Source organism: Lampetra fluviatilis, chromosome 2, assembly GCF_964198595.1.
Source record: "Lampetra fluviatilis chromosome 2, kcLamFluv1.1, whole genome shotgun sequence".
NCBI classification, from domain to species: domain Eukaryota; kingdom Metazoa; phylum Chordata; class Hyperoartia; order Petromyzontiformes; family Petromyzontidae; genus Lampetra; species Lampetra fluviatilis.
Window position 1 is genome coordinate 25,092,577 of NC_136276.1, and position 22,892 is coordinate 25,115,468.

Consider the following 22,892-nt stretch of genomic DNA (forward strand, 5'->3'; position numbering starts at 1 on the left):
GGTCCCTATCTCAACCCTTATTGGCTACAAGCAGGACCGGCAAGCCAATCCCCACGTGAACCCTCTATGGCTGTTATTACATATATATAAAAGGACAGTTGTGATTATGTGTCTGTTCAAAATGTTTAGCGTACTTCCTGACATGCAACAAACTTGAAATTTGCCATGTGGGTACTTTCCAGACTGTACACCATGCAAACATTATAAAAATACACTTGATTTTTTTGGGGGGAGGGGGGGGGGCTCAATAATGCATATATTTTTTGCACGGCAAGTGAGCTGTGACGTCAAATCTGTCACGTGACCCGCGCATGTGGAAGCGTAACGCAATGTAGTGGTTAGCGCGCTGCGCCACGAACCCGGCGGACTCGAGTTCGATTCCCGCTCACAGCCACCACCGGTGACGATTATTTGAACCGGTCCTGGGCCTCCCCTAGGTCGACTCAGCCTCAAACGAGTAACTGGTCTGCTGTGTGAACATCGCCACTGGGGGGACAAAGGCGGTCGGGCGTGGCGCTGTCACCCACCCCCTCGTAGTATATATATCCTCAAAAAATGTTGAAGGTAACATGAAGTTGCTAACCTCAAAAACAGTTGGTTAGCGTGTACCATTGTACAAGTTAATTTTAACGACTAATATTAATTTAAAACAAATGACGAATGAACAATTTTATTTTGCCAGGTAAGGCCCACTGAACGTTACATCTCTCTTTCCGAAGCGGCTTCGCTACAAATGATAGCTCAACAAAGTGGGTTTATCTTCACGTGACAATTTATAGCAGCCAAATTCTCTAAACGCATATTTCTAAATGCGGATGGAAAAAATAGAAGGCCCCAAAGACAAATCCACGCGACCACGGGGAGAGGACACGCAAACTCCAAATATGAAGGCGGTACGGGTTGAGATTTGAACCCACGTCCTCCTGTATACCAGGGGAGGGAGATAACATCTCACCACCGAGACCACTGTCTGGAAATGAGAATGCAATTTGTTCAGAAATGTCAACAACATCCAGACATACAGTAAACAACGGGTACACATATTCCCAATGTACTTACCTTGATAATTAATCTTAAAGCCCAGTGAGCCAATAGTTTCATCCGTCTGCAAATATATCCACAGGTGACCGCTAATGCTCACTATAAGGTCAGGTACTTCGCCTCCTGAAAGACTGGGATTGAACACAGAGACATAATGCACGTCGTTGACTCATAGCATAGTGCCACACGCACACACAAGTATACATTTAAATATTGTGTTTGTAACATTACTTATGCAGACAAGGACATGCAATTATACTTCTACTGCTTAAATGCTGTGGAATTTCAAAGCGCCAAAGCGGCGCTGTACGCATCACACATTCTACAGCGTCTTTGAGAAGCAATTTGCAAGAAATGACACGGTATGAAAATAACAAGTCTTGTTGTTATTGGAAGAGTTTTTCGTTTGAATTGTGTACTCTGGACCATTCCACCCCAAGACCAAATGTGTGGATGTACCAACTTCCATTTTTTAACGGTAAAGTTTTGACGCCAGTTGTTAAATAATTTGGAGGGCGCGGCTCCGGTGAACGTCCGTGCGTCGTTCGAGGTCTTACACGTTGAGGACGGATCTGGGATCCCCAGGCTCATCTCCATCACCGATGACCAACGAATCGTAACCTTTCTCCAAGTCGAATTCTTCAAACTGGAGTTGGATAACCTGGGACAAGTAGGGCAGCAGAAAGCGGTGACTACAATCACACCGAGTCGCACTGAAACCTCTGGAAACATAAAAATACCGTGTTGGATCTTGCACTTCCCAGCCCCGGCATTGTGCTGTACTCGGTGTTGAGCAGGCCACTTCTCCCCCACTCCCCCTACCCCCACCCTCTCTATCTCTTCTCCCTGGCAACCCCCCCCCCCTCTCTTACCTATATACAGCCTCTTGTTACCAGCAGCCTCCACTTGCCCGCTTCAACAATTGTTTATTGCTGTGGTCGTTCCACCCGATGACGGACGCTTGTGTTGCGCCCGAAACGTCGTGATTTAATTTATTTTATATTTTATACCTACGTGACTTTACCGAATGAACCAAAGAGTATGGATCCCTGCAGCCACGAAAACTTAAAATCTAGAAAGAAATAATGTATTACATTTGACGTGTGCTTGCAGGCTACATTGGTTTGTGAAATACAGCCTGTTCTCTTATCACGCATAGTTTCCATAACACAAATTGGTTATAACGCGATGAATGTACGAGGGAACACATTTTTTTATAACGCGGATGCGGATTGGATAGAACGGGACGACGTCACACGAGTAGGACAAAGCGGTCATACGGCTGCCTCGGCGTAGCATCGCACAAGGCAGTGGGATGCTTCTGGATGCTTCTAGATGCTACCCACGCGCCTCAGTCTTTGTTCGGCCTGCGCACGCTTCTCACGTGTTATCGCGGACTGTGCTTTACCCCATTTTATTCATTATTTTTCCATAACGCGGTGTTCTTTAGGAACGCAACCACTACCGCGTTATAGGAGAACAAGACTGTATTGTAAATCCTCGCGAAGCTGGGGAATTGGGGTAAGCTGGTCATGTTACTGAAATAAATCAATGAAGAAAAATACCATAGCAATATAAACAAAATAAATCTGACAACGCTCTCCCGCACGCGGTAGGATATCGTGTTGCGCATGTGCAGTGGCAAGTATAACAAAGCCACTCAGAACACCACACTCGGGTCACGGGGCCCTGCGTCGCCTGCGTATTTATTTTGCAATGGGGCAAACAGTTGCATGCGGGTCCTGGCGTGGTGCTCGATTGAGCGGGGAGCGGTAGCACAGCAGTCAGCAAGTCGCGCTACGAACCCGGCGACCCGAGTTCGATTCCTGCTCACGGCCAACACCGGCGACGGTTATCTGAATCGGTCCTGGGCCTTCCCTAGGTCGACTCCGCCTCAAATGAGTACCCAGTTTGATGTGTAAACATCGCCACTGGGGAGACAAAAGCGGCCGGACGTGGTGTTGGCCACCCACCCCCTCCCGTACCGTGCCGGCCTTCATAGGTGCTACTCGCCAGCGGCACTTGTCCCAACAGTCTGCTGCAGGCTACACGGGGGATTTTTGCCTTTGGTGCTGCGACTGTGGTCCCAGGAGAGGCGGCGTGGCACCCTTGTCAGGGGGCGGTGAAGATGCCCGAGGCGAGGCAGGGGGCGAGCCGCGCCACGTGCTCAGCAAATGTTGGGAGGTCTGCCCCGACTTGTCACGCGTGTGACCACAATAACCGGCCGGAAAAGATGGTCCTCAAGGTCACGCTCTGTGATATATCCTGCCGTGTGGAATTTAAATAATTGATCCAATATCAAAGTTGTTTGAGAATGTGCTGGGGGTATAATTTATTAAAACTATCATTTGATTTTAAATGCATGGCACGCGCGTGTTATTTAAATATAACCTACTCCAGTATCAGCGGTCTAACACAAAGCAACTGTTAAATAAATAAATGACAAGCTATCAAGTTGAGAGCTAATTAGCATTGATTACATAATTAACTGCCATTGGGGAAATAGAAACATCACAAATACCAGATGAGCATAAAATATTTACCTAGCCTCCAACATGTCGCAAGTCACAACGACACAGCTCAAGTTGGTTAACGCAATCGTGGTAAACATGATTTTTTTTTCTGTAAACGCGTGCTGCGCTATTTAAACAAAATAATCATTCCTTTAAACTATTTGAACGCGGGGAAATTATTTGGCCCTAATCCTTGAGCTGGCGGTGCAGCCACACGGTGTCAACTGCTGTCCTGTGGGTTTGGCAATACTTCACCCACGCTTGCGCTGCATGCATTCCACAGGAACCATTTGGAGAATATTTGTTTTCATAGGGAACCGACGAGCAGAGGCAGCGAAGCGAGGGAGACTGGGGGAGTTCATGCAGACAAATCGTGACGCAGTGCCTCACGAAACGCGCCCAACACCTTCAGGCAGCCGATAAAGAATACTCAGATTGTTCACGGACTGTTCATGGGAACGTGCAAGCTCCTGACTGCCCAGAACCAGGCCCGGCTCCAGCTGCCCCTCGATTGGGGGGGGGGGGGCGGGCAGTCTATTCGTTATGTGGGGGGCTGGGGGGGGCATCATAACAGCGATCCGCCGAGGAGAGTGAACTTTGGGTGGCGCCAAAAGGGACGTGCGGTGGTGCCGAGCCCCCACCCGGAGCCGGGCCCCCACCCCAATGTCACAAGAGACGTGGGAAGATACACGGCGTGTGTGGGCGACTTCCGTGAAACAAACCGGGTTGTCACTCAGGGGTGTGGTGTGCGGGCTACGGGTGCACAGGGCAGGTGAATTGTGTGTCGTGGGCTTCTTCTGTGCTCCCCACGTCTATGATCCCCGTCGTCGCCAACCCGCACTGACCGGCGGCGTGGTACGGCGAGGCACACAGTGTGGTCAAATAACCCCAACGATCGTTTGAGCAGGACATGGGATTTGTTTTTACATTGAAGAAGCCACAGGTACAGACAGGAAACCCCAATGAGAATGACAGCAACAGCAGCAAATAGCAAGTTGCCTTGGGAGCTTAAGGACGTGGTTCTTAACCAGGGCTGCACCATGCACCCCCTGGGGGTGCGGGATATGGCCAGATTTTATTAGAAGGCAATTCATCGAAACACAAATTAAGTACAGGCACGTAAGTACAACTACTTTGTTTCATCAAACCATGTGTATTTATGATTTTTTTTTAATGATTGAGAACCAAAGGGGTGCAAGTCTGGCAGTAAAGGTTGAGAACCACTGGCTTGAGGTGATGCTTTGGGATGAGAGAGGGCCACTGGCGAGGATGGTCACGTCTAGGGGGTGGCCAGGGTGGGAAGGCAGCGAGGAATGAGTTTGGGTTGACAGAGCATCAAGGATGAAATGAAAAACAGTCTTCTAAGGTTGCGGGTAATAGAAGCGATGTATTTAGTGACAGGCAGAGGGGGCTGGCAGCGGCAGGACAAGGTAGCCGGGGGGAGCGAAATAAGACTCCAGGGTTGCCATTCCCCAGTTTGACTTTTTTTTTCTTTCCCAGAGACATCGGCGGGCGAGTTGTTCACATCCATAATATATATTTCTTGGGTTAGAGGACGTAAATATAAAGAAACCTATATTATGGATGATATTGGTCGCGAAAGCCTACGTGTTAAACTGAGTTGTTCACACTGGGAAAACGAATGTAGTCGAGGAGGGAGGCCGAGGGGTGCTGTGGACGCAGCAGCGGGTGACAGGTGTAATGACAGGGTGCCACCTGTCGGCCTGGAAGGGTAATCACGGGCATGGGCAAGGTTATGTAACAATTAATCAGGTTAAAGGTAAAAGGTGGGGTTAGTCGGGGAGCTCCGGGAACATGCTCGAAGGTTCTGGAAGAGGGGGTGGCCAGAGGCAGGGCCTGGCCACGCCGAGAGGTATATAATAAGGGGATGGAACCGAGGGTTCAGGGTTGTTGCGGAGTCCCGGGTTCTGGCTGCGTCGCTGCTCGCCGTCTTCTCTCTCCGTCGTCCGGCTGCGTGGAAGATCTTCCGCACGGCTCCCATCGCCGTCATCGTCATGCTAGTCAGTCAGCTGCGTGGTTGGATGAAGGCGATGGCACTATGAAGAGAGGTCAGCTGTGCGTAGCTAGAGACGTATATATATTACCCAGTGTTGTGCCCAGCGAGAGGAGACGTATATTCTGTATGTATCGGCCTGTGTTGTGCCCAGTGTGAGAATAAATAAGAAGCCCTCTACACGACGCGTCTCGGAAGCCGCTCACTACACAGGGACTGAGGCGGGGCGAGTAGGCCCGGCGGGGGGGTTCCTCGGGATGTCAGCGATGATGGCGGCGGCGGCGGCAGCATCTCGAGTGGTTGGGGAATGGCGGCAGAACAAATGGAGGCATTGGCGATGCCTGGTGGATGTAGACCGCCAAGGGGTTTACGGGCAGCGATCACGGGTTGATGAGCTCCACATTGGCTATGTGTTGCCTTGTAACAGGGCAGAGGCAAACAAACATTTCTACACACAATGATCATGGATATCTAAGTCATGACACTTCTGACTTCTCCCAGCTGCTCTCATTATACAACCTTAGGGATTATTTTACTACCTAATTTAAGAGTGCAGAACCAGGATATATACTCTAATAGCCTTACGATGGTAAACGTTCCGATACAACGGACTGCTCGACCCGAGGGCAGGTACCGCATTCAAGAGATGCCAAAGATGTGAGTCAGCTCCATGACTCACGACCCAAATCTCGTTGGGACTCCAGCTATGCCATGTGAACATCGCCCGCACTGGGAATTTAAGGACACAGACGGAAAATAATGTATATCGGTGCGTGTATGGTACTGCCCTGCATTACAAAACTCATTTCATATTATTAAATCGTCTCCGTTTATATTGCTGGATATTCTGGCACGTGTCACATTAGCACTGTCAGCCAGATTGGCATTTACCAATCAGCCTCAACAGATGTTGACTTGCCGCTGGCCGTCGCCGCCGCTACGACGACAGGCACAACGCTTGACAGGCTGTGAGAGGTGTCAGCCAGTGCAGAAAAGCAGGGCCCAGTGGATGCAATGCATCACTAATCGTGCGTGCCGCTGTGTCAAAGAGTTGGGCTACTCTTTTGAAATAAGAACCCCCCCCCATGGCTGCCACACGTGAATCATTTGTAAGTGCAAGGTACATATGGATCAATGTAATTTTAACCTGCCTCATATTCACGTTTTATTACCCCACCTGCGTCTAACACTCACCCTTAACTTGAAGCACTGTATTGCAACCGTTTACCCGTGTTCCCATATTCACCGAGGGGAATACATGCACTTCTTAGGTGAAACTGAGGCAGATATTTCAGGCTTCATGGATTAGCCAGCTGAAAAGACAGGCAGATGGACCACCTGTGCTCTCCACTGTGTCACCTTGCAGGGTTGCCCACTACCAACATACATTTACACAAAGACAAACATCCCCCGTGTGGCCTCAACGGGCTGTTGAGGAAAATCCTGCAATCGAGCACCTAAGCAGGCCGGCACTATGGCACACGAGGGGTGGGTGGCCAGCACCATGCCCGGCCGCCTTTGTCACGGGTGTTGGCCTTGAGCGGGAATCGAACTCGTCTCGTCAGGTTCGTAGTGCAGCACGCGAACCGCGACACCACCGCACCACGCTACATTCACGCACACACACGCACACACACGCACAGACATACACGACACAGACCACCTTGTAGTCCGAGAAGCCATTAACACAAGTCACGGGGTGGTGAAGCCACTGCCGGAGTAGTCAGATAAGTATGTAGAAAGTTCCAATTCAGGTAGGAATGTGACACCCACCACAGTGGCCAATGGGAGCTCTGTATTCGGTGCGTGGGGCTTGTAACGCCTCCCTTGAGTGTTGCCGGCCACTTGAAATGTTCTAAACGCTCGCTGGAGATGGAATGATGATATTCAGGGGGCTAGGTCGGTAAGCACCTGCAGATCCAATTGACCGGTTTGGCTCCTGTTACCAAGAGGGGTGGAACTTCCTCTTCAGGAGAGAAAGAAACCACAGGGGAGGGGGTTCTTCTGCTGAATAAATAATGGAGACCTGCAAGCATGGCCGTAAGGTCCGGGAGGGCGCGGGTTGCAGGATGGTGGCGGCTCACCGCTCTGAGGCAAGGAGGTGAGGAATAACGACGGTTACCTTTGCCCCACACAACAGATGCGGAGGGATGCAAGCGTGGGCTGATGAGCCAGATGCCTTCTATGACTTTCTGTCCCAGGCATTCACTTAAATGGCCCCTTGGGTTAGCCATTTAATTACGTGGATTCATTACATGAATGGGTCACGATGTTAACACATGCGCTGGAGTGATTGGAAGGCGTGGTCCGGAGCAGCCCAACAATAAAGACAAGTCAGAGAGATTTCTGCGCGGCTTGTAATTGCCAACATGGCTGCGACCCGTCACCGGTGTATCCACACACAATTGTGGAGTGGAGGGGGGGGCAAATTAAAGTTTGAACATCTTCGGGAATATTTAGCGATGCAGCGGCAAGTGTAAGCCTTTACACAGGGGACCGACTGTGCAGTTGATCTGTACACGTACTGGTGGTCGCTGATCATCTGCAAAATGTACCTGCTGCTCTTCCATTGGTTGAGGCGGCATCCGAGAAGCCCTTTCAGAATCTTTGTTTCATCAAAATCATAATTTGCATGAAGACTGGCGGAATCCATTCAGCTTTGAGGCTCTTTTTTTAGAAATGTCCAGTCGATAATTTCGCAGATTATCAGCAACCATTAGGTACACAGATCAGCTAAAACTAAACTATTTTTTATTTTACCAGGTAAACTGAGCTGTACAGCTCTCTTTCAGAATCGACCTGGCCATAAATGATAGCTCAACGAAGCGGCTTATCACGTAGAACTGTAAAGGAGCTAAACACTCTAAACGCTTGTTTCTAATTGTGGCGGAAAAACCCGGAGGACTCGGAGAAAAATCCAAGCGACCACAGTGAGAAAGACACGCAAACTACAAATATACAGCAGGAGTCAGGGTCGGGATTGGACCCACGGCATCCTATATACCAGGCGAGGGAATGAACATCTCGCCACCACGGCACAGTATGTCCCTGTGTAAATGCTAACATTTTCTGACACATCACGATATATTCAAAACAGCAATAGCCTGGTGTTGGGTAGCTGTTGAACAATGTAAGAAGTTGGCATCAAAAGCGTTCAGTGCAATGTTAAGGTCGAGCGGTAAAACACGTCCGTCTTGAAATCTCACATCGGAATTATAACACTTTAAAGTCGTTGGTTGTGCGCCAAAATATTCTGTTTTAAAAAAAAATATGCACAAAGTGTGCAAAAATAATATTGCCAAGAGTTATTTATTTGCGTACAGAGACATGCATCCCTTGTTTATCCTGCTCCTCTGGCCTAGACCCCAAGTCCAGGGCCTCCGATTAGCACGGTTGGCTACGTACGGTGCGAAATAAGTTCAATATATATACACAACCTCGGCCTTCACATATTCCCCCCCCCCCCGCCTCATTCATGGCAACCCACGCTGCATTGCTCGTCTTGATTGTCTCTCTCTGTCCTAGTAGTCGCCACTCTCAAAACGCTGTCTTCATCTTATGACAACAAAAAAATCGACCTCTTATATCTCCGTCCACCCACCCCCCTTATATCACCCCTCAAAATCCACATGCACATTGCCTTGAGATACTGCTGTGCTTAGATGCTCTGTAAATAAAGATCGTTTGAACGAATTGGAAATATGAATGATAGCTTTAGCAGCCGGCACCATGTCTATCCCATTAACCCTCCCATGCCACAGTTGCATTGTTAGAGTCACCGAACGGTTAATAGAATGCAGTAAATCATCATTATTAATGCTGCCACCAACCAATGACTTTCGGCCACTTGTTATTAAGCCGCTCACTGCAAAATTCTACATTTTACACAAATTACTTTTCAAAAGCTTAAGCAGAAAATGTTCCCGCCATAAACTAAACCAGATTTAGAACAGAATACTAACATGGATTCTGCTTGGTCGATTCAACAGCCGACCACGGCGCTTGTGAACGGTTATATATCTGATGTGTTCATTGTACGGAGATTTAAAAATCCAAACCATTCATTTAAAATAGCCCAACACTTTAAAGTAAACATTGCTTTGATGAATGACCGTTACGCGTGCTGCAAGAAATGCAACAGTATCATTAGTTAACACTTGTGAACCCAAAGCCATTTTATTACAAAAGTCTGACGTTTCTTTAAATGCACAACTCCATCAAAGAGACATGGCAGCTCATTACTTCCAAGGAGACGACCTCACACTGTTTTACCGATCATCAGTGCGATCACATGTCAAGCAGAATACTGCACTATCTTTTACGCAAATATCGAAACGTGTCACGCAATTCCATCTTTCTCCCCATGAATACTTTTTTTTTAAATCCTCACCATACGTGAAGACAGCGGCACACCTGAGGGGCATGGCTCGCGACAATTCGACATTATGAGTTTGGCCGCATGTTGGGCCCTAGGGAAGGAAGAGGAGGCAGCAATGCTCTGTCCAATATCGCGCAATGACCCCCTAGCACTGAAGAGAAAAAAAAACAAATTCCCCAACGCATTATGGAGAGCGGATGCTTAAGTAAAATCCGTCGCAGTGAATAACGGTTGCAATGGGTCACGCACAATCAAGTCTGCAGGAGTTCAGAAATCAAATAAATGTCAGCGCAAATATACATTTAAACAAGTGAGCTAATGACATTCTGGTATTAAAAAAAAAGAACCGTAAAGATAAACAAAGCAAAGTTCCCCTTGAAAAATACATTTCTGGAGTCAATGTGCTCTGGCCTAGTTATAAAGGCCATCGGTATCGATATATAATTTATAATAAAAAAAACCCATTAAATTAAATCAGCTACACAAGTGTTTGTCTCACACAACGAAGCGCAGTTTTGCAAGAAACTACTCAATTTCTCATCAGCTTGGTGCTGATATGTATTATTCCGGATTAGAATATAAACCACAACACTGCCTGCCTATGCCTGGCTGTTTGTTTATCTGGGTGCTTTGATGGCGTTCACGCTGATCGATTTAAAACAGACACAAAAGAAACGCACGGAAGAGACGTCGTCACCATCAGTGGGAGAGTTGACGACCTCCGATCAGCACGGTTGGCTACGCAAGGCGCGAGAGAAGTTCAACACGCGTACAAGGAAAGGAGAGCAAGGGCCCATGAGTTTCAACCCTTGTGGAGATGGAGCGATGAGATCGGTTCACGTGCGGGAATTTATTTGGGTCGCGGCATCACAGGAGCGTGAGGGATAGTAGGGGAAGCCTGCGTACAGCAGTGGATAAATGGCTCATGAAGACGATGATGATGATGACGACGACGACGATGACGACGACGACGATGATGACGATGACGACGACGATGATGATGACGACGACGATGATGATGACGATGACGACGACGATGATGATGATGACGACGACGATGATGACGACGATGACGACGACGACGATGATGACGATGATGATAATGACGACGATGATGACGATGACGACGACGACGATGATAATGACGACAACGACGACGATAATGACGACGACGATAATAATGACGACAACGACGATGAGGACGATGACGATGATGACGACAATGACAACGACGATGGTGACGACGACGACGACGATGATGACGATGATAATGACAACGACGATGACGACGATGATGACGACAATGACAACGACGACGACGATGATGACGACGACGACGACGACAATGACGATGATGACGATGATGACGACGACGATGATAATGACGACGATGATAAAGATGACGACGACGACGATGATAATGACGACAACGACGATGATAATGACGACAACGACGACGACGATGATGACGATGATGACGACGACGATGATAATGACGACAACGACGATGACGACGACGACGATGATAACGACGATGACAATGACGACGATGATGACGACGACGACAATGACGACGATGACGACAATGACGACGATGATGATGACGACGATGATGATAACGACGATGATGATGACGACGACGATGATTACGACGATGATGACGATGTTGATGACGACGATGACGACAATGATGATGACGACGATGATGACGATGATGATGAGCTGCGCTGCTCAGTCCCGTAGCTGGGCGCTTGGATTTTTTTTTGGGAAGGGAAAAGGATTTATGTTTATTGTTTTGTATGGACCGAAGCTGAATATCAATTGACACCAGTTGCTACGGACCTATAAACTGTTTTGATGATAAAGGGAAGCCAAATTGTTGTCGGGGCTGTGTCTTACTTTAAGGCACCGTGACTCATTACATGTCAGCTTCTCAAAGGGCGGCCCAAGGAATACCGAGTTAGAATTGACAATAAATATTTTAACAAATAACCGTGATCACCAAGGGACACACACACACAGACACTCCTGATAGCAACATAAGGCTGTCAGCCACGCATTGGCAGGCTTTTTGACGGATGCACAACAATAACTCTACCGTGGCGTGTTGAGAGCAATTGTAATATTTGCTGCAATAATGCGGCAATAACGACTTTGCTGATGTACTCAGTGCATTGTAAATGTGCTCGACTCTAGCGGTGTCATTTACAGGTCCGTAAATTGTCCCTTATCCGATTCGTTCACGTAAACTCAAGTTGGATAAGAAGAGCACTGTGCACGGATGCTGTAAGCGTATGCATTTTAAAGTGCTACTATTCATCTCACCATCATTGCTACACTTCGATCCACAGGGCTCCCCGACCCATCCATCGCTTCTGACATACACACACACACACCGTCTGTACACACACAGTGTACACACACACATACACGTACACACACACAGTCTACACACACTGTCTACGTACACACACAGTGTGTACACATACACAGTGTGTGTACGTAAACACGAAGTGTGTGTACGGGCATGTGTACACACAGCGTGTACACACACACACACACGGTGTGCACACACACAGTGTGCGTGTACACACACATAGTGTGTACGTACACACAGTGTGTACACATACACAGTGTGTGTACGTAAACACGAAGTGTGTGTACGGGCATGTGTACACACAGCGTATACACACACACACACGGTGTGCACACACACAGTGTGCGTGTACACACACATAGTGTGTACGTACACACAGTGTGTACACATACACAGTGTGTGTACGTAAACACGAAGTGTGTGTACGGACATGTGTACACACAGCGTGTACACACACACAGCGTGCACACACACACGTACATAATTATGTGTGTGTGTGTGCGCCACCCATCATTAGCGCATTACTTTTGCAGACCACGAAAATTCCAAACGCACGCAGCCGCGAGGTAGCCAGACGATTGACGTCCAGCAAAGTGCATTCATCATCCCACCCGTGTGGACCTTCGAGTGCTTTATCCCCCTTGCATTAGCGGGCCGTTGGTTTAACCCGCACACTCCCGTTTTTTGCCATGTGCAAAACACTCCTTGGACCAGCTCTCAAGACGTTTGAAAGCATCCTGAGACTCGAGTGTTCCTGAAAAAATAAACAAATGGTTGTGCCATTGGAAAGCCAAAACCAGGTCAGGGGTCGATGTGGCCCTCTATGGTACCTGTGTCATGGAATCAATTAGCATGACGAGATGCTCGTGAATACAAGTGGAAAGGTGGACAGGGTTATAGAGATGAGTTTTAGATTTAAACCTTTCAGGCAAGGCCCACTGAGCCGTACAGCTCTTTTTCAGAAGCGACCTGGCCACAAATGATAGCTCAACGAAGTGGCTTATCACGTGGAATTGTATCGGAGCCAAACACTCTAAGCGCACGATTCTAAATGTGGAGGGGAAAACCGGAGGACCCGGAGAAAAATTCACGTGACCACAGGGAGAGAGAGAGAGAGACACGCAAACTACAAATATACAGCAGCATGCGTCATTATACATTGTGTGAAAACCGGAGGACCCGGAGAAAAATTCACGTGACCACATGGAGAGAGAGAGAGAGACACGCAAACTACAAATATACAGCAGAAGGGTACCATGTGACACCACTGCGGAGTGACAACAGCCGATGTGATGCCATATCGGTGACATCGCCTTCTCCTTTGGGAATAACCAAAACGAGTTATTTTTAGTTTTTTTGTTGAGATTTTCTTTGGGATTAAACATGTAAACTGGGAGCACAGGTTGTGACATCACCAAACAGATATTTACACCTGACACGGATGGCGAGCATTTTCTGACCACCTTCAGAGCATACTCGTTGATTTTACACAAAATGCTACATTATTCACAAGTTCAGCTTGAATAATGAATGTACAATAACGACGATAAGCAATGCTGCTCTTTTGTTCATGAGTTGCTGGTGTCGGCGTTCATGCATTTTGCGAATGTGTGTGCTCTTGGCGGCACTGCGATCCAGATGCTTTATTTGCAGAAGGATGCGTTTGTAATTGAATCCAGTATTTACAGTAATACTTTATGCAATTAGAAAGCATAATTTACGAATGCTGTGGCAACGCGCTGTAATACAACCTTAATTTCCTTGCCAAGTGCTCTAACCGATGATCGCAGAAGAATAGAAATAAACGTCACAACATGAATGGGCTTCAGGCGAGAACGCTCACGACGGTACGGTTCTTGGCAAGGAATTCAGAGGTCGCTCTTGGCGCGTGTCTATAATTTGGGCACGCGTGCAATTTCTGCTCAAGAATACGCCTAAGTCATTGTCGCTGTGGCGTGACAACTTTGAGGCACCTCGCCGGCGCATTACGTCTCACGGTTTGTTTGTTGGGTGGATTTCTTTGTCATTGAAATGTGGAGGCTTGACCTCCCCCCGCCCGCCTCTGCTCGGTGTGCACGTGGAGCACGGGAGGATGCTGCCATGAGCGGCGTCACGGTCGGAACGCTGGACTTGCAATCTGGGGGGCTGCCCGCTCGATTTGCCCGGCGGGGCAGTTGAAACGATGTTCAAGGTTTCTTAAATGCCTGTTTCCTGACTGCTCACGATCGTTACCCGTACCCCGGGCAGAGAAGCGAGAACCTCTACCACCTCCCCCGATCGGATCCCTCATCTCGAGGGCGCATTGCTCCGAGTTCGCTACACGTCACTTGCTGGGTTTTCTTTTCTCTCTCTCTACCTCTTTTTGAAATCTACTTTGTATTCTGGGTTCTTGAATGACAATATTTGTTTTTATATATTTATATACACATACAACAAGAAAAAAGCTCCCGTTTCAAGCCACCAGGAATATAGAGTTAAATGGGATCGTCAGGCCGTGTGTGGTGGGGAAGAGTAGGCAACGAGATATAACCGAGAGGAGCTCAGAGATCCCTCAAGTGGGAGGCCTCTCTGCAGGCAGCGGCACGAGCCAATCGACATTTGGGCTGCCCCTTTGCGCACGAGCACGGCGTCATTCCTGCACGAGGGCGCTCAGCCACGTGGACATTGTCTCTGGCTTTTAAGCCCCCCCCCCACCCCACGCCCGCACGTGGGTAACGTCGCCAATGATGGCGCTGTTGATGGCGCGTGCGCGCTCACGGTGAAATATTACGTTTAACCCCTTTTTAATACGAAAAAATATCGCGAATAGGCGGACAAATCCTGACCTTATAATAGATCCCATGCCATTTACATTTTCCAGTAAAAATCACGAACGAATAAAGTATGCGAGTACGTTACTGCGCCATCTGTCAGTGCTGCATGCATGGATGTGTAGAGCGAGCACAACTGTTGAGCCGAGGCCGTTCATTTTATCTTCTCCAATTTCATTCGAAGCATAAAATAAACATCGTGGGAAATTAACATTATGGCACAAACATAAATCTTAACCCTTTCCCATTCCGATGTACGTCATCAGTTTTTCTTCCGATTCCCGAACCGGAAGAAAACGAAACCAAAATAACTTGATCGGTACCGAGGCTCCCACAACGCCATGCGGGAGGGCGTGTGGCACAGTTTGGCGCCAGCTATCGTGGAGTGCGGTGGTCGTGTTGCAACAGTTCTTTGCGGTGAGTAACAATGTGTTCAGAAACAACGGTGCTACTACGCCTCTCTAAATAACATTAACACTGAACCGCTCACGCGTGCCGAGATTCGGCGGTGAGTGGGACGCCGCCCACCCTGCAACTCGCAGTCGTCTCGGAAACGTGAAAGGGGTTGATAAGGGAAACAAATAAAGTAAAAATGTACATTCACGTACAAAAGCAATTTCGTTTGCAGATCACTTTTTTTTTACAAACCGCAAAGTGCTCACACTCCCAATGGCAGATGTTTCAATACGTCACCCGATAAGGAGGTGATAGGAATTGCTTACCCAGGTCAGGTGCTGTTAGTAAATGCCACGTACTCTATCAGGTCATTGCCAATCATTGTAATGACTCACTTTCTCCAAGGTGACTTGGCTCAAAGGCTAAACACACACTTTGCCTCAAATAGATATCCCCCTGAGTAATACCACTCGGTTCAGAGAGCCAGATGCCAATGGGTAATTTAGAAATTGTGAGAAAAAAATGTATTCCCTTCAGGGGACATTATCGTGAAATGCTTTATCAGCAAAATAAAAATAAATCCCGTTATTTGTCAGCCTTCTCCTTATGTGCCAATCACATACGTGGCGAGGACACGGTAATAACCGAAAGTATTCATAAGCACAGGATTACATGAGACAAAACCCCGCCACAAACCTCGTACTCGTTGAAAGCAAACATGTTCATACACGGTGGCTTAATGTAATGCTATCGCGGATGATTTACACGTAGCAAAAAAACATCATTAGCGTCGGTGTGGAGAATATGAGTAACAACATAAATAATCAGACAATGCCCCTCTTACACCTGTCTGCCCCTCCACCTATTTTTTTTTACATATCCCATCAACCGCACGGCCTTCTGGGAGTACATAATTTCGGAAAAGTTATTGTAACTTAAGCTTGCGCTGAACGAATGCCGCTGAAATGATTCTCAGCAGGCTGAAAAGGAACATTCACGGGGAGTGTGAAACTCCCGATTTCCCTTCCAAAATTGTGCACTTTGACCGTACACGGTGGCAGAGCCGGCTCAGTGGAATTTCACGTGGCCCTTCTCGCCTATTTGAGGTGCAGCGATAGGGAGATTGCCCCACAAGCCTAGACACCATCCGCGTCCCTTTGCATGTCATGGGGTTGTTTCTTCTGCCCACACATTCATCAACAACCCTCTTCGACAACGTGATTCGGTCTTGAGGCTCCAGTCCCTCGCGAAAGACACAACCGCCAGCCCTCGACTCCTCCTCGGCTCGGGAGTTTTGTCGTGCGTGGCCCAAAGCGGGCTACATCGATGTCAGGCCCGGGTCACACCGCGTGCCGATTCAACCGTGGATTTGGTCTTATTCAATCGGAACTGTCAGAAAGTTGTGGATGACTGTGCGGGCGTGACGAGGTCACGTTCATCAGATGCGCTTGCCGCTGCCCGTGCCGAGGTGCGTCTGTGTGTCGCTCACCTTTACAATGAGGGAAAAAGTATTTGATCCCCTGCTGATTTTGTACGTTTGCCCACTGACGAAGAAATGATCAGTCTATAATTTTAATGGTAGGTTTATTTGAACAGTGAGAGACAGAATAACAACAACAAAAATCCAGAAAAACGCATGTCAAAAATGTTATTAATTGATTGGCATTTTAATAAAGGAAATAAGTATTTGACCCCTCTGCAAAACATGACTTAGTACTTGGTGGCAAAACCCTTGTTGGCAATCACAGAGGTCAGACGTTTCTTGTAGTTGGCCACCAGGTTTGCACACATCTCAGGAGGGATTTTGTCCGACTCCTCTTTGCAGATCTTCTCCAAGTCATTAAGGTTTCGAGGCTGACGTTTGGCGACTCGAACCTTCAGCTCCCTCCACAGATTTTTTTATGGGATTAAGGTCTGGAGACTGGCTAGGCCACTGCAGGACCTTAATGTGCTTCTTCTTGAGCCACTTCTTTGTTGCCTTGGCCGTGTGTTTTGGGTCATTGTCATGCTGGAATACCCATCCACGACCCATTTTCAATGCCCTGGCTGAGGGAAGGAGGTTCTCACCCAAGGTTTGATGGTACATGGCCCCGTCCATCGTCCCTTTGATGCGGTGAAGTTGTCCTGTCCCCTTAGCAGAAAAACACATCCAAAGCATAACGTTTCCACCTCCATGTTTGACGGTGGGGATGGTGTTCTTGGGGTCATAGGCAGCATTCTTCCTCCTCCAAACACGGCGAGTTGAGTTGATGCCAAAGAGCTCCATTTTAGTCTCATCTGACCACAACACTTTCACCCAGTTGTCCTCTGAATCATTCAGATGTTCATTGGCAAACTTCAGACGGGCATGTATATGTGCTTTCTTGAGCAGGGGGACCTTGCGGGCACTGCAGTATTTCAATCCTTCACGGCGTAGTGTTACCAACTGTTTTCTTGGTGACTATGGTCCCAGCTGCCTTGATATCATTGACAAGATCATCCCGTGTAGTTCTGGGCTGATTCCTCACCGTTCTCATGATCATTGCAACTCCACTAGGTGAGATCTTGCATGGAGCCCCAGGCCGAGGGAGATTGACAGTTCTTTTGTGTTTCTTCCAGTTGCGAATAATCGCTCCAACTGTTGTCACCTTCTCACCAAGCTGCTTGGCGATGGTCTTGTAGCCCATTCCATCCTTGTGTAGGTCTACAATCTCATCCCTGACATCCTTGGAGAGCTCTTTGGTCTTGGCCATAGTGGAGAGTTTGGAATCTTCTGTGAACAGGTGTCTTTTATACAGGTAACAAGCTGAGATTAGGAGCACTCCCTTTAACAGTGTGCTCCTAATCTCAGGATTTAAGAGTGTGCTCCTAAACTCAGCTCCTTACCTGTATAAAAGACACCTGGGAGCTAGAAATCTTTCTGATTGAGAGGAGGTCAAATACTTATTTCCCTCATTAAAATGCAAATCAATTTATAACATTTTTTGACATGCGTTTTTCTGGATTTTGTTGTTGTTATTCTGTCTGTCACTGTTCAAATAAACCTACCATTAAAATTATAGACTGATCATTTCTTTGTCAGTGGGCAAACATACAAAATCAGCAGGGGATCAAATACTTTTTCCCTCACTGTATATAAAATTTCTCACTCATGCTCGTCGTTTTAAAAATGTAAAAAAATCAGCCCCATGGGTCAAGAGGGCTACGTCACGACTCGGGCGCTATCGCCGCACAAAAGTTAACGTGCACGACATCGGACTATCAAGCATCGGCGAGTGTCCCTTCTGAGATCATAGCGGAGAGTTGACAACTTTGAAATGTTTTTAATCGTTTTTTCCTACGACGGAGGACCCCCGTTGCACTGCCAAAAACACTACCGAAGTTTTATGCCTCACCTTGTCGGGGTTGACAGCAGCGACGATCCACACACAGTGGGAATCACCGTCATAGAAGCCCGGGTAGTTGGGTGAGAAGATGATCCCACTGGGACCTTGAACATTCTCACCGCAGTTCTGAGCTGTAAAATGGCAAGAAAAAAAAAGGAGATTATATATTTAATATAAATTTTAATTTATTAAAATATACCCACCTGGACGTTTCCTTGAGATGGAACATCCTCGTTTGCGAAGGTGTTCAGACGTCAATTGACGCGTACGTCGCGAACGCATAATGACACGCGCGTATGCACGCAAGTGAAATCTATCCCCCTGTATGGATAGTTAAGAGTCGCCCAGCCCTCCTTGACAAGTGGCTTGGCGATTAACAAAAGCAACGCTACCCGTTACTGCGCCTTTCCGCGGCAATATTTGCAATCTCTTCCTTGGTTCCTGATTGGTTAGACTTCGTAGATAGTTAACGAAATCGTCATTTTACATTGAAACGCATTATAAACCTCCATACAAACATGGTCACACAACGAGGAACCGATTTTTTTTTTTAAACATTAATTATCTAGAGCTGAGACGTGGAGTGAAGAATGGTCAGTCAGACTTATTATAATATTGCTACAAAGCTCTCATTCGCATCACAGGGGGCGCCATGGAAGCGCAATGTTGCCTGGTATACAGGAGGGCATGGGTTCGATCCTATCCCTGAGCACCTGCATTTTTTGCGTTTGCATGTCCTCCCCGTGGTCAAGTGGATATTTCTCCAGGTCCTACGGTTTTCCCCTCCACATTTAGACACATACGCTTAGAGTATTTGGCTGCTATACATTTCGACGTGATAAGCCGCTTTGTTGAGCTATCATTTGTGGCCAGGTCGCTTCTGAAAAAAAGCTACATAGCTCAGTGGGCCTTACCTGTTGGTTAGCCATCGAATAAAGACGGTTACTGCATCACGTGCTTTCAGATGTGCTTATGCGGCCGTCTGGAACGCTCTTCCTTCAAATATTAGGAAGCTGCTGGAGCTTTGCACTTTAAATCCAGATTAAAAATAATTTATTTCTAAATGATGTTGGTGTTCAGTTTATTGTCCTTCCCCCATGCCTCTGATTAGCGCGGTTGGCTAAGTACAGTTCAAAGGAACTTCAACATACATACATAACTGGTGAAATAAAAACAATAGTTTCGTTTATCATGCCGGGTATTATAAGAAACAAAATCTACTTCCCATATCTGTCCCTTCACGTAAAAATATAAAGGCATTTTTTCATTATCCACACGGCCTTTTGGGAGTGATTTGTGTTTTTTTTAAAGCATTTCTGTTATTTGGAGAGACAGATACTGGAAGGAGGTGCATTTGCCGTGGATTATTTTGCAAGTAACTTGTTATAGTTCTTGTTTCAGGTGGCTCTACTCTAACCACTGGAGTCCCATCGGGGCAGTTGGTGAAATGGTTGATTCAGGTGATAGTCGACTAAAAATTCTAATCCACTCCTTCTTTGTGGTGGTTTTCTCGGATCCATTAAAGACAGCAGCAAGCCCATTCAAGCCATGCCCAGCGTGATGCGGGTGATGATGATGCCTGTGACATCACCGCGTCCCGCCCATCACCTCCCGTTCAGTGGTTACACGCGTTATCCAATTAGTTGAGTAATTAATCCTATAATTGGTAGAGTCATTGATTGCTTAAGTAGTCGGAGAACCCAGCTCTGGGTGATTGTTTTCAATCATTGTTGGGTGGCTCCAGCAAGAAGAATTGTCCCCTCCAAACCGGCACGCGTCAAAGAGGACGCTTCTCCATTCTGGCACGAAACAAAGTCACTTGGGTGCCTCGCGGAGCGTCCGCAACGTGAGGCAGCCTGGCCAGCGATGTGGAGCTTTTTGTATGGGGGCTGTCGCCAGGGTCCCGGGACGCGGCACTCGAGATGCGCCGCTCGCGATGGCGGTGACCTCGCTGCTGAACGCGCACGTGACTTGGCGAGGTCGCGGGCACCCCCCCCCCGCCGCCGGATGAACGCACAAACCTCGACCTCAGGCTCGACCGCGTCAGGCGAGGATGCACCGCTGTGCATTCGTGAATGCTTTTCAGCGCGGGTCCTGCGTTTTGCGAGATGACTATTGACGAAATGTGCAGTGGACACCGGCGGGCTCTCTGCCCATGGATCGTGATGATGGTGATGATGAGATGACTTATTTTCGTTTGCGTTGCGAAGGCGGCTGTCCGCATTGCTCTTCAAGTCACCGCCGCGTGTGTGTGTCCGTGTCCCGGGGTGTGTAGCTGCTTAGTGCACTGCGCTACGAACACGGCAACCCGGGTTCAATTTCCGCTCACGGCAACACCAGTGACGATTATCTGGACCGGTACTGTCCCTCCCCTAGGTCAACTCAGCCTCAAATTAGTACCTGGTGCGGTGTGTAAACATCGTCACTGGGGAGACAAAGGCGGCCGGGCGTGTTGGCCAGCCACCCCCTCGTGTGACTTGCCGGCCTTCATAGGTGCTCGCTAATAGAACTTGCCCCTACAGTCTGTTAAGGCTATACGGGGAATCTTTTTTTAGTCCCGGGGTGTAGAGGGTACAATAAATGAGCCGTTATCTGCGAGCCCACGGATTCCGTGAAGGTGGCGCTGGGCAACGTTGACGCGCTGGCGAGTGGAGGATGCCGCCGCCGCTGCTGCTGCTGGGGCAGCGGTGAGGACAGCAAAATCTACGTGCGGGTTGCCCAGCTCCTCGATTCACTTTTGGCACCACGCTGGTCGGTGACAAATATACAGGTCTTAGGTTTTCTGAACGCGCGCGTAAGCGAACTCTGTTTTTGCTAACTTTGCCCGTTGCGAATAAAATGTATGCGACAAGACGAGAATCGTTGAGGCAGTTAAGCTTTTTTTGCCAAATCAAACAAGCCTTGATGCTACACGATGTATTAGGAATAAAATTGCGGCAGAACTTTGACATGTCCATATCAGGCTAGACCGAGTGTACCGTGCCACGGATTAGCATCTGAGATGCCAACTAAGGAAGGGAATAAAATTACTTAGAAGTCGTACGCACACGCCCAGAAGTCACGGCAGCATAGGTACGTCTGCACGTCCACAGCAACGTGCACACACTGATGTGCCTGCTTTATATCGCAGCCGAATGGTGTTTCCAAAGCAGCGGAAACCACCCCAGCCGTGATGAATGGTTGTGCACTGTGCGAGTTGGGATTCTGCATGCAAGATTATTTATTTATGTATGACCCCCCCACCTCCCACTGAATGATTTTCCGTACCGTGTGAAAGATGTTGCTCGTATACAACTGGCCCGGCCCACACCGCACGCGATATATCCCCGCGTGCAAGGGGTCACCAATTGATGTCTGACGGACGATGTCCAAGGTTAAGGACTGCACGGCTACGTGGGCGATGCTGTGTTTGCGCGACGCACGAAGGCGTGTTTGCCGCGGAGCACCGAGGAGATCGTGTGGGGAGATCTGTCTCACCTGCTGCCAAACAGTGCCCGGCCTGTTCAATTACGACCGCCACTTGTCCGGCTCAAAGCCACACGAGGAATCGGCCACCGTGTTTACAATCCAAAGAATATAAATATCTGGCTTTGGGCCCCAAGCCGATGGGACAGTCTGTGATTCCGGCCAGGCCATGCGAATAACCCTTTGGCCCAGCGACCTGCCCTGCTCAGGACTCCAATGCCAGAACTACCCACCCACCTCCCACAATCCCAGCCGCTCCCACTTCCAAGGTGACATCTCTCGGTACAGAACAGTGTAATCTCCTCTATGTCAGGCTGACACGGTGCCACTAGCAGTAGTTTCAGGGGGCAGGCGTTGAAACGGACGCCGATATGGATCGTCGGAAAAGGACCTGCCAGATTTAGCCAATATAGCGCCTGCTACCTGGCCCATGGCTTCCAAACAAAGGGAGCTGTAGGCGGCGAAGCATCCGCTTGACATCACAGACAACGATCTCAGGCCCCGCTGGATGCAGAAGAGGCGGCATCGATGAG

The 22,892-nt window shown here is 48.2% G+C and overlaps 1 protein-coding gene across 4 annotated transcripts in view; it reads right to left on the minus strand.

Moving 5' to 3' along the window:
- The window catches only part of LOC144944586 (CUB and sushi domain-containing protein 1-like), a 785,462-nt gene that overhangs the window by 296,244 nt on the left and 466,326 nt on the right, over positions 1-22,892 (minus strand). For all 4 annotated transcript variants that reach the window (XM_078872870.1, XM_078872887.1, XM_078872877.1 and 1 more), the window contains exons 10-12: positions 18,904-19,025; positions 1,599-1,702; positions 1,060-1,172 (exon numbers count right to left, since the gene is read on the minus strand). In XM_078872870.1, the coding sequence (XP_078728996.1) occupies positions 1,060-1,172; positions 1,599-1,702; positions 18,904-19,025 (339 nt within the window). The remainder of the gene's footprint in view (positions 1-1,059; positions 1,173-1,598; positions 1,703-18,903; positions 19,026-22,892) is intronic.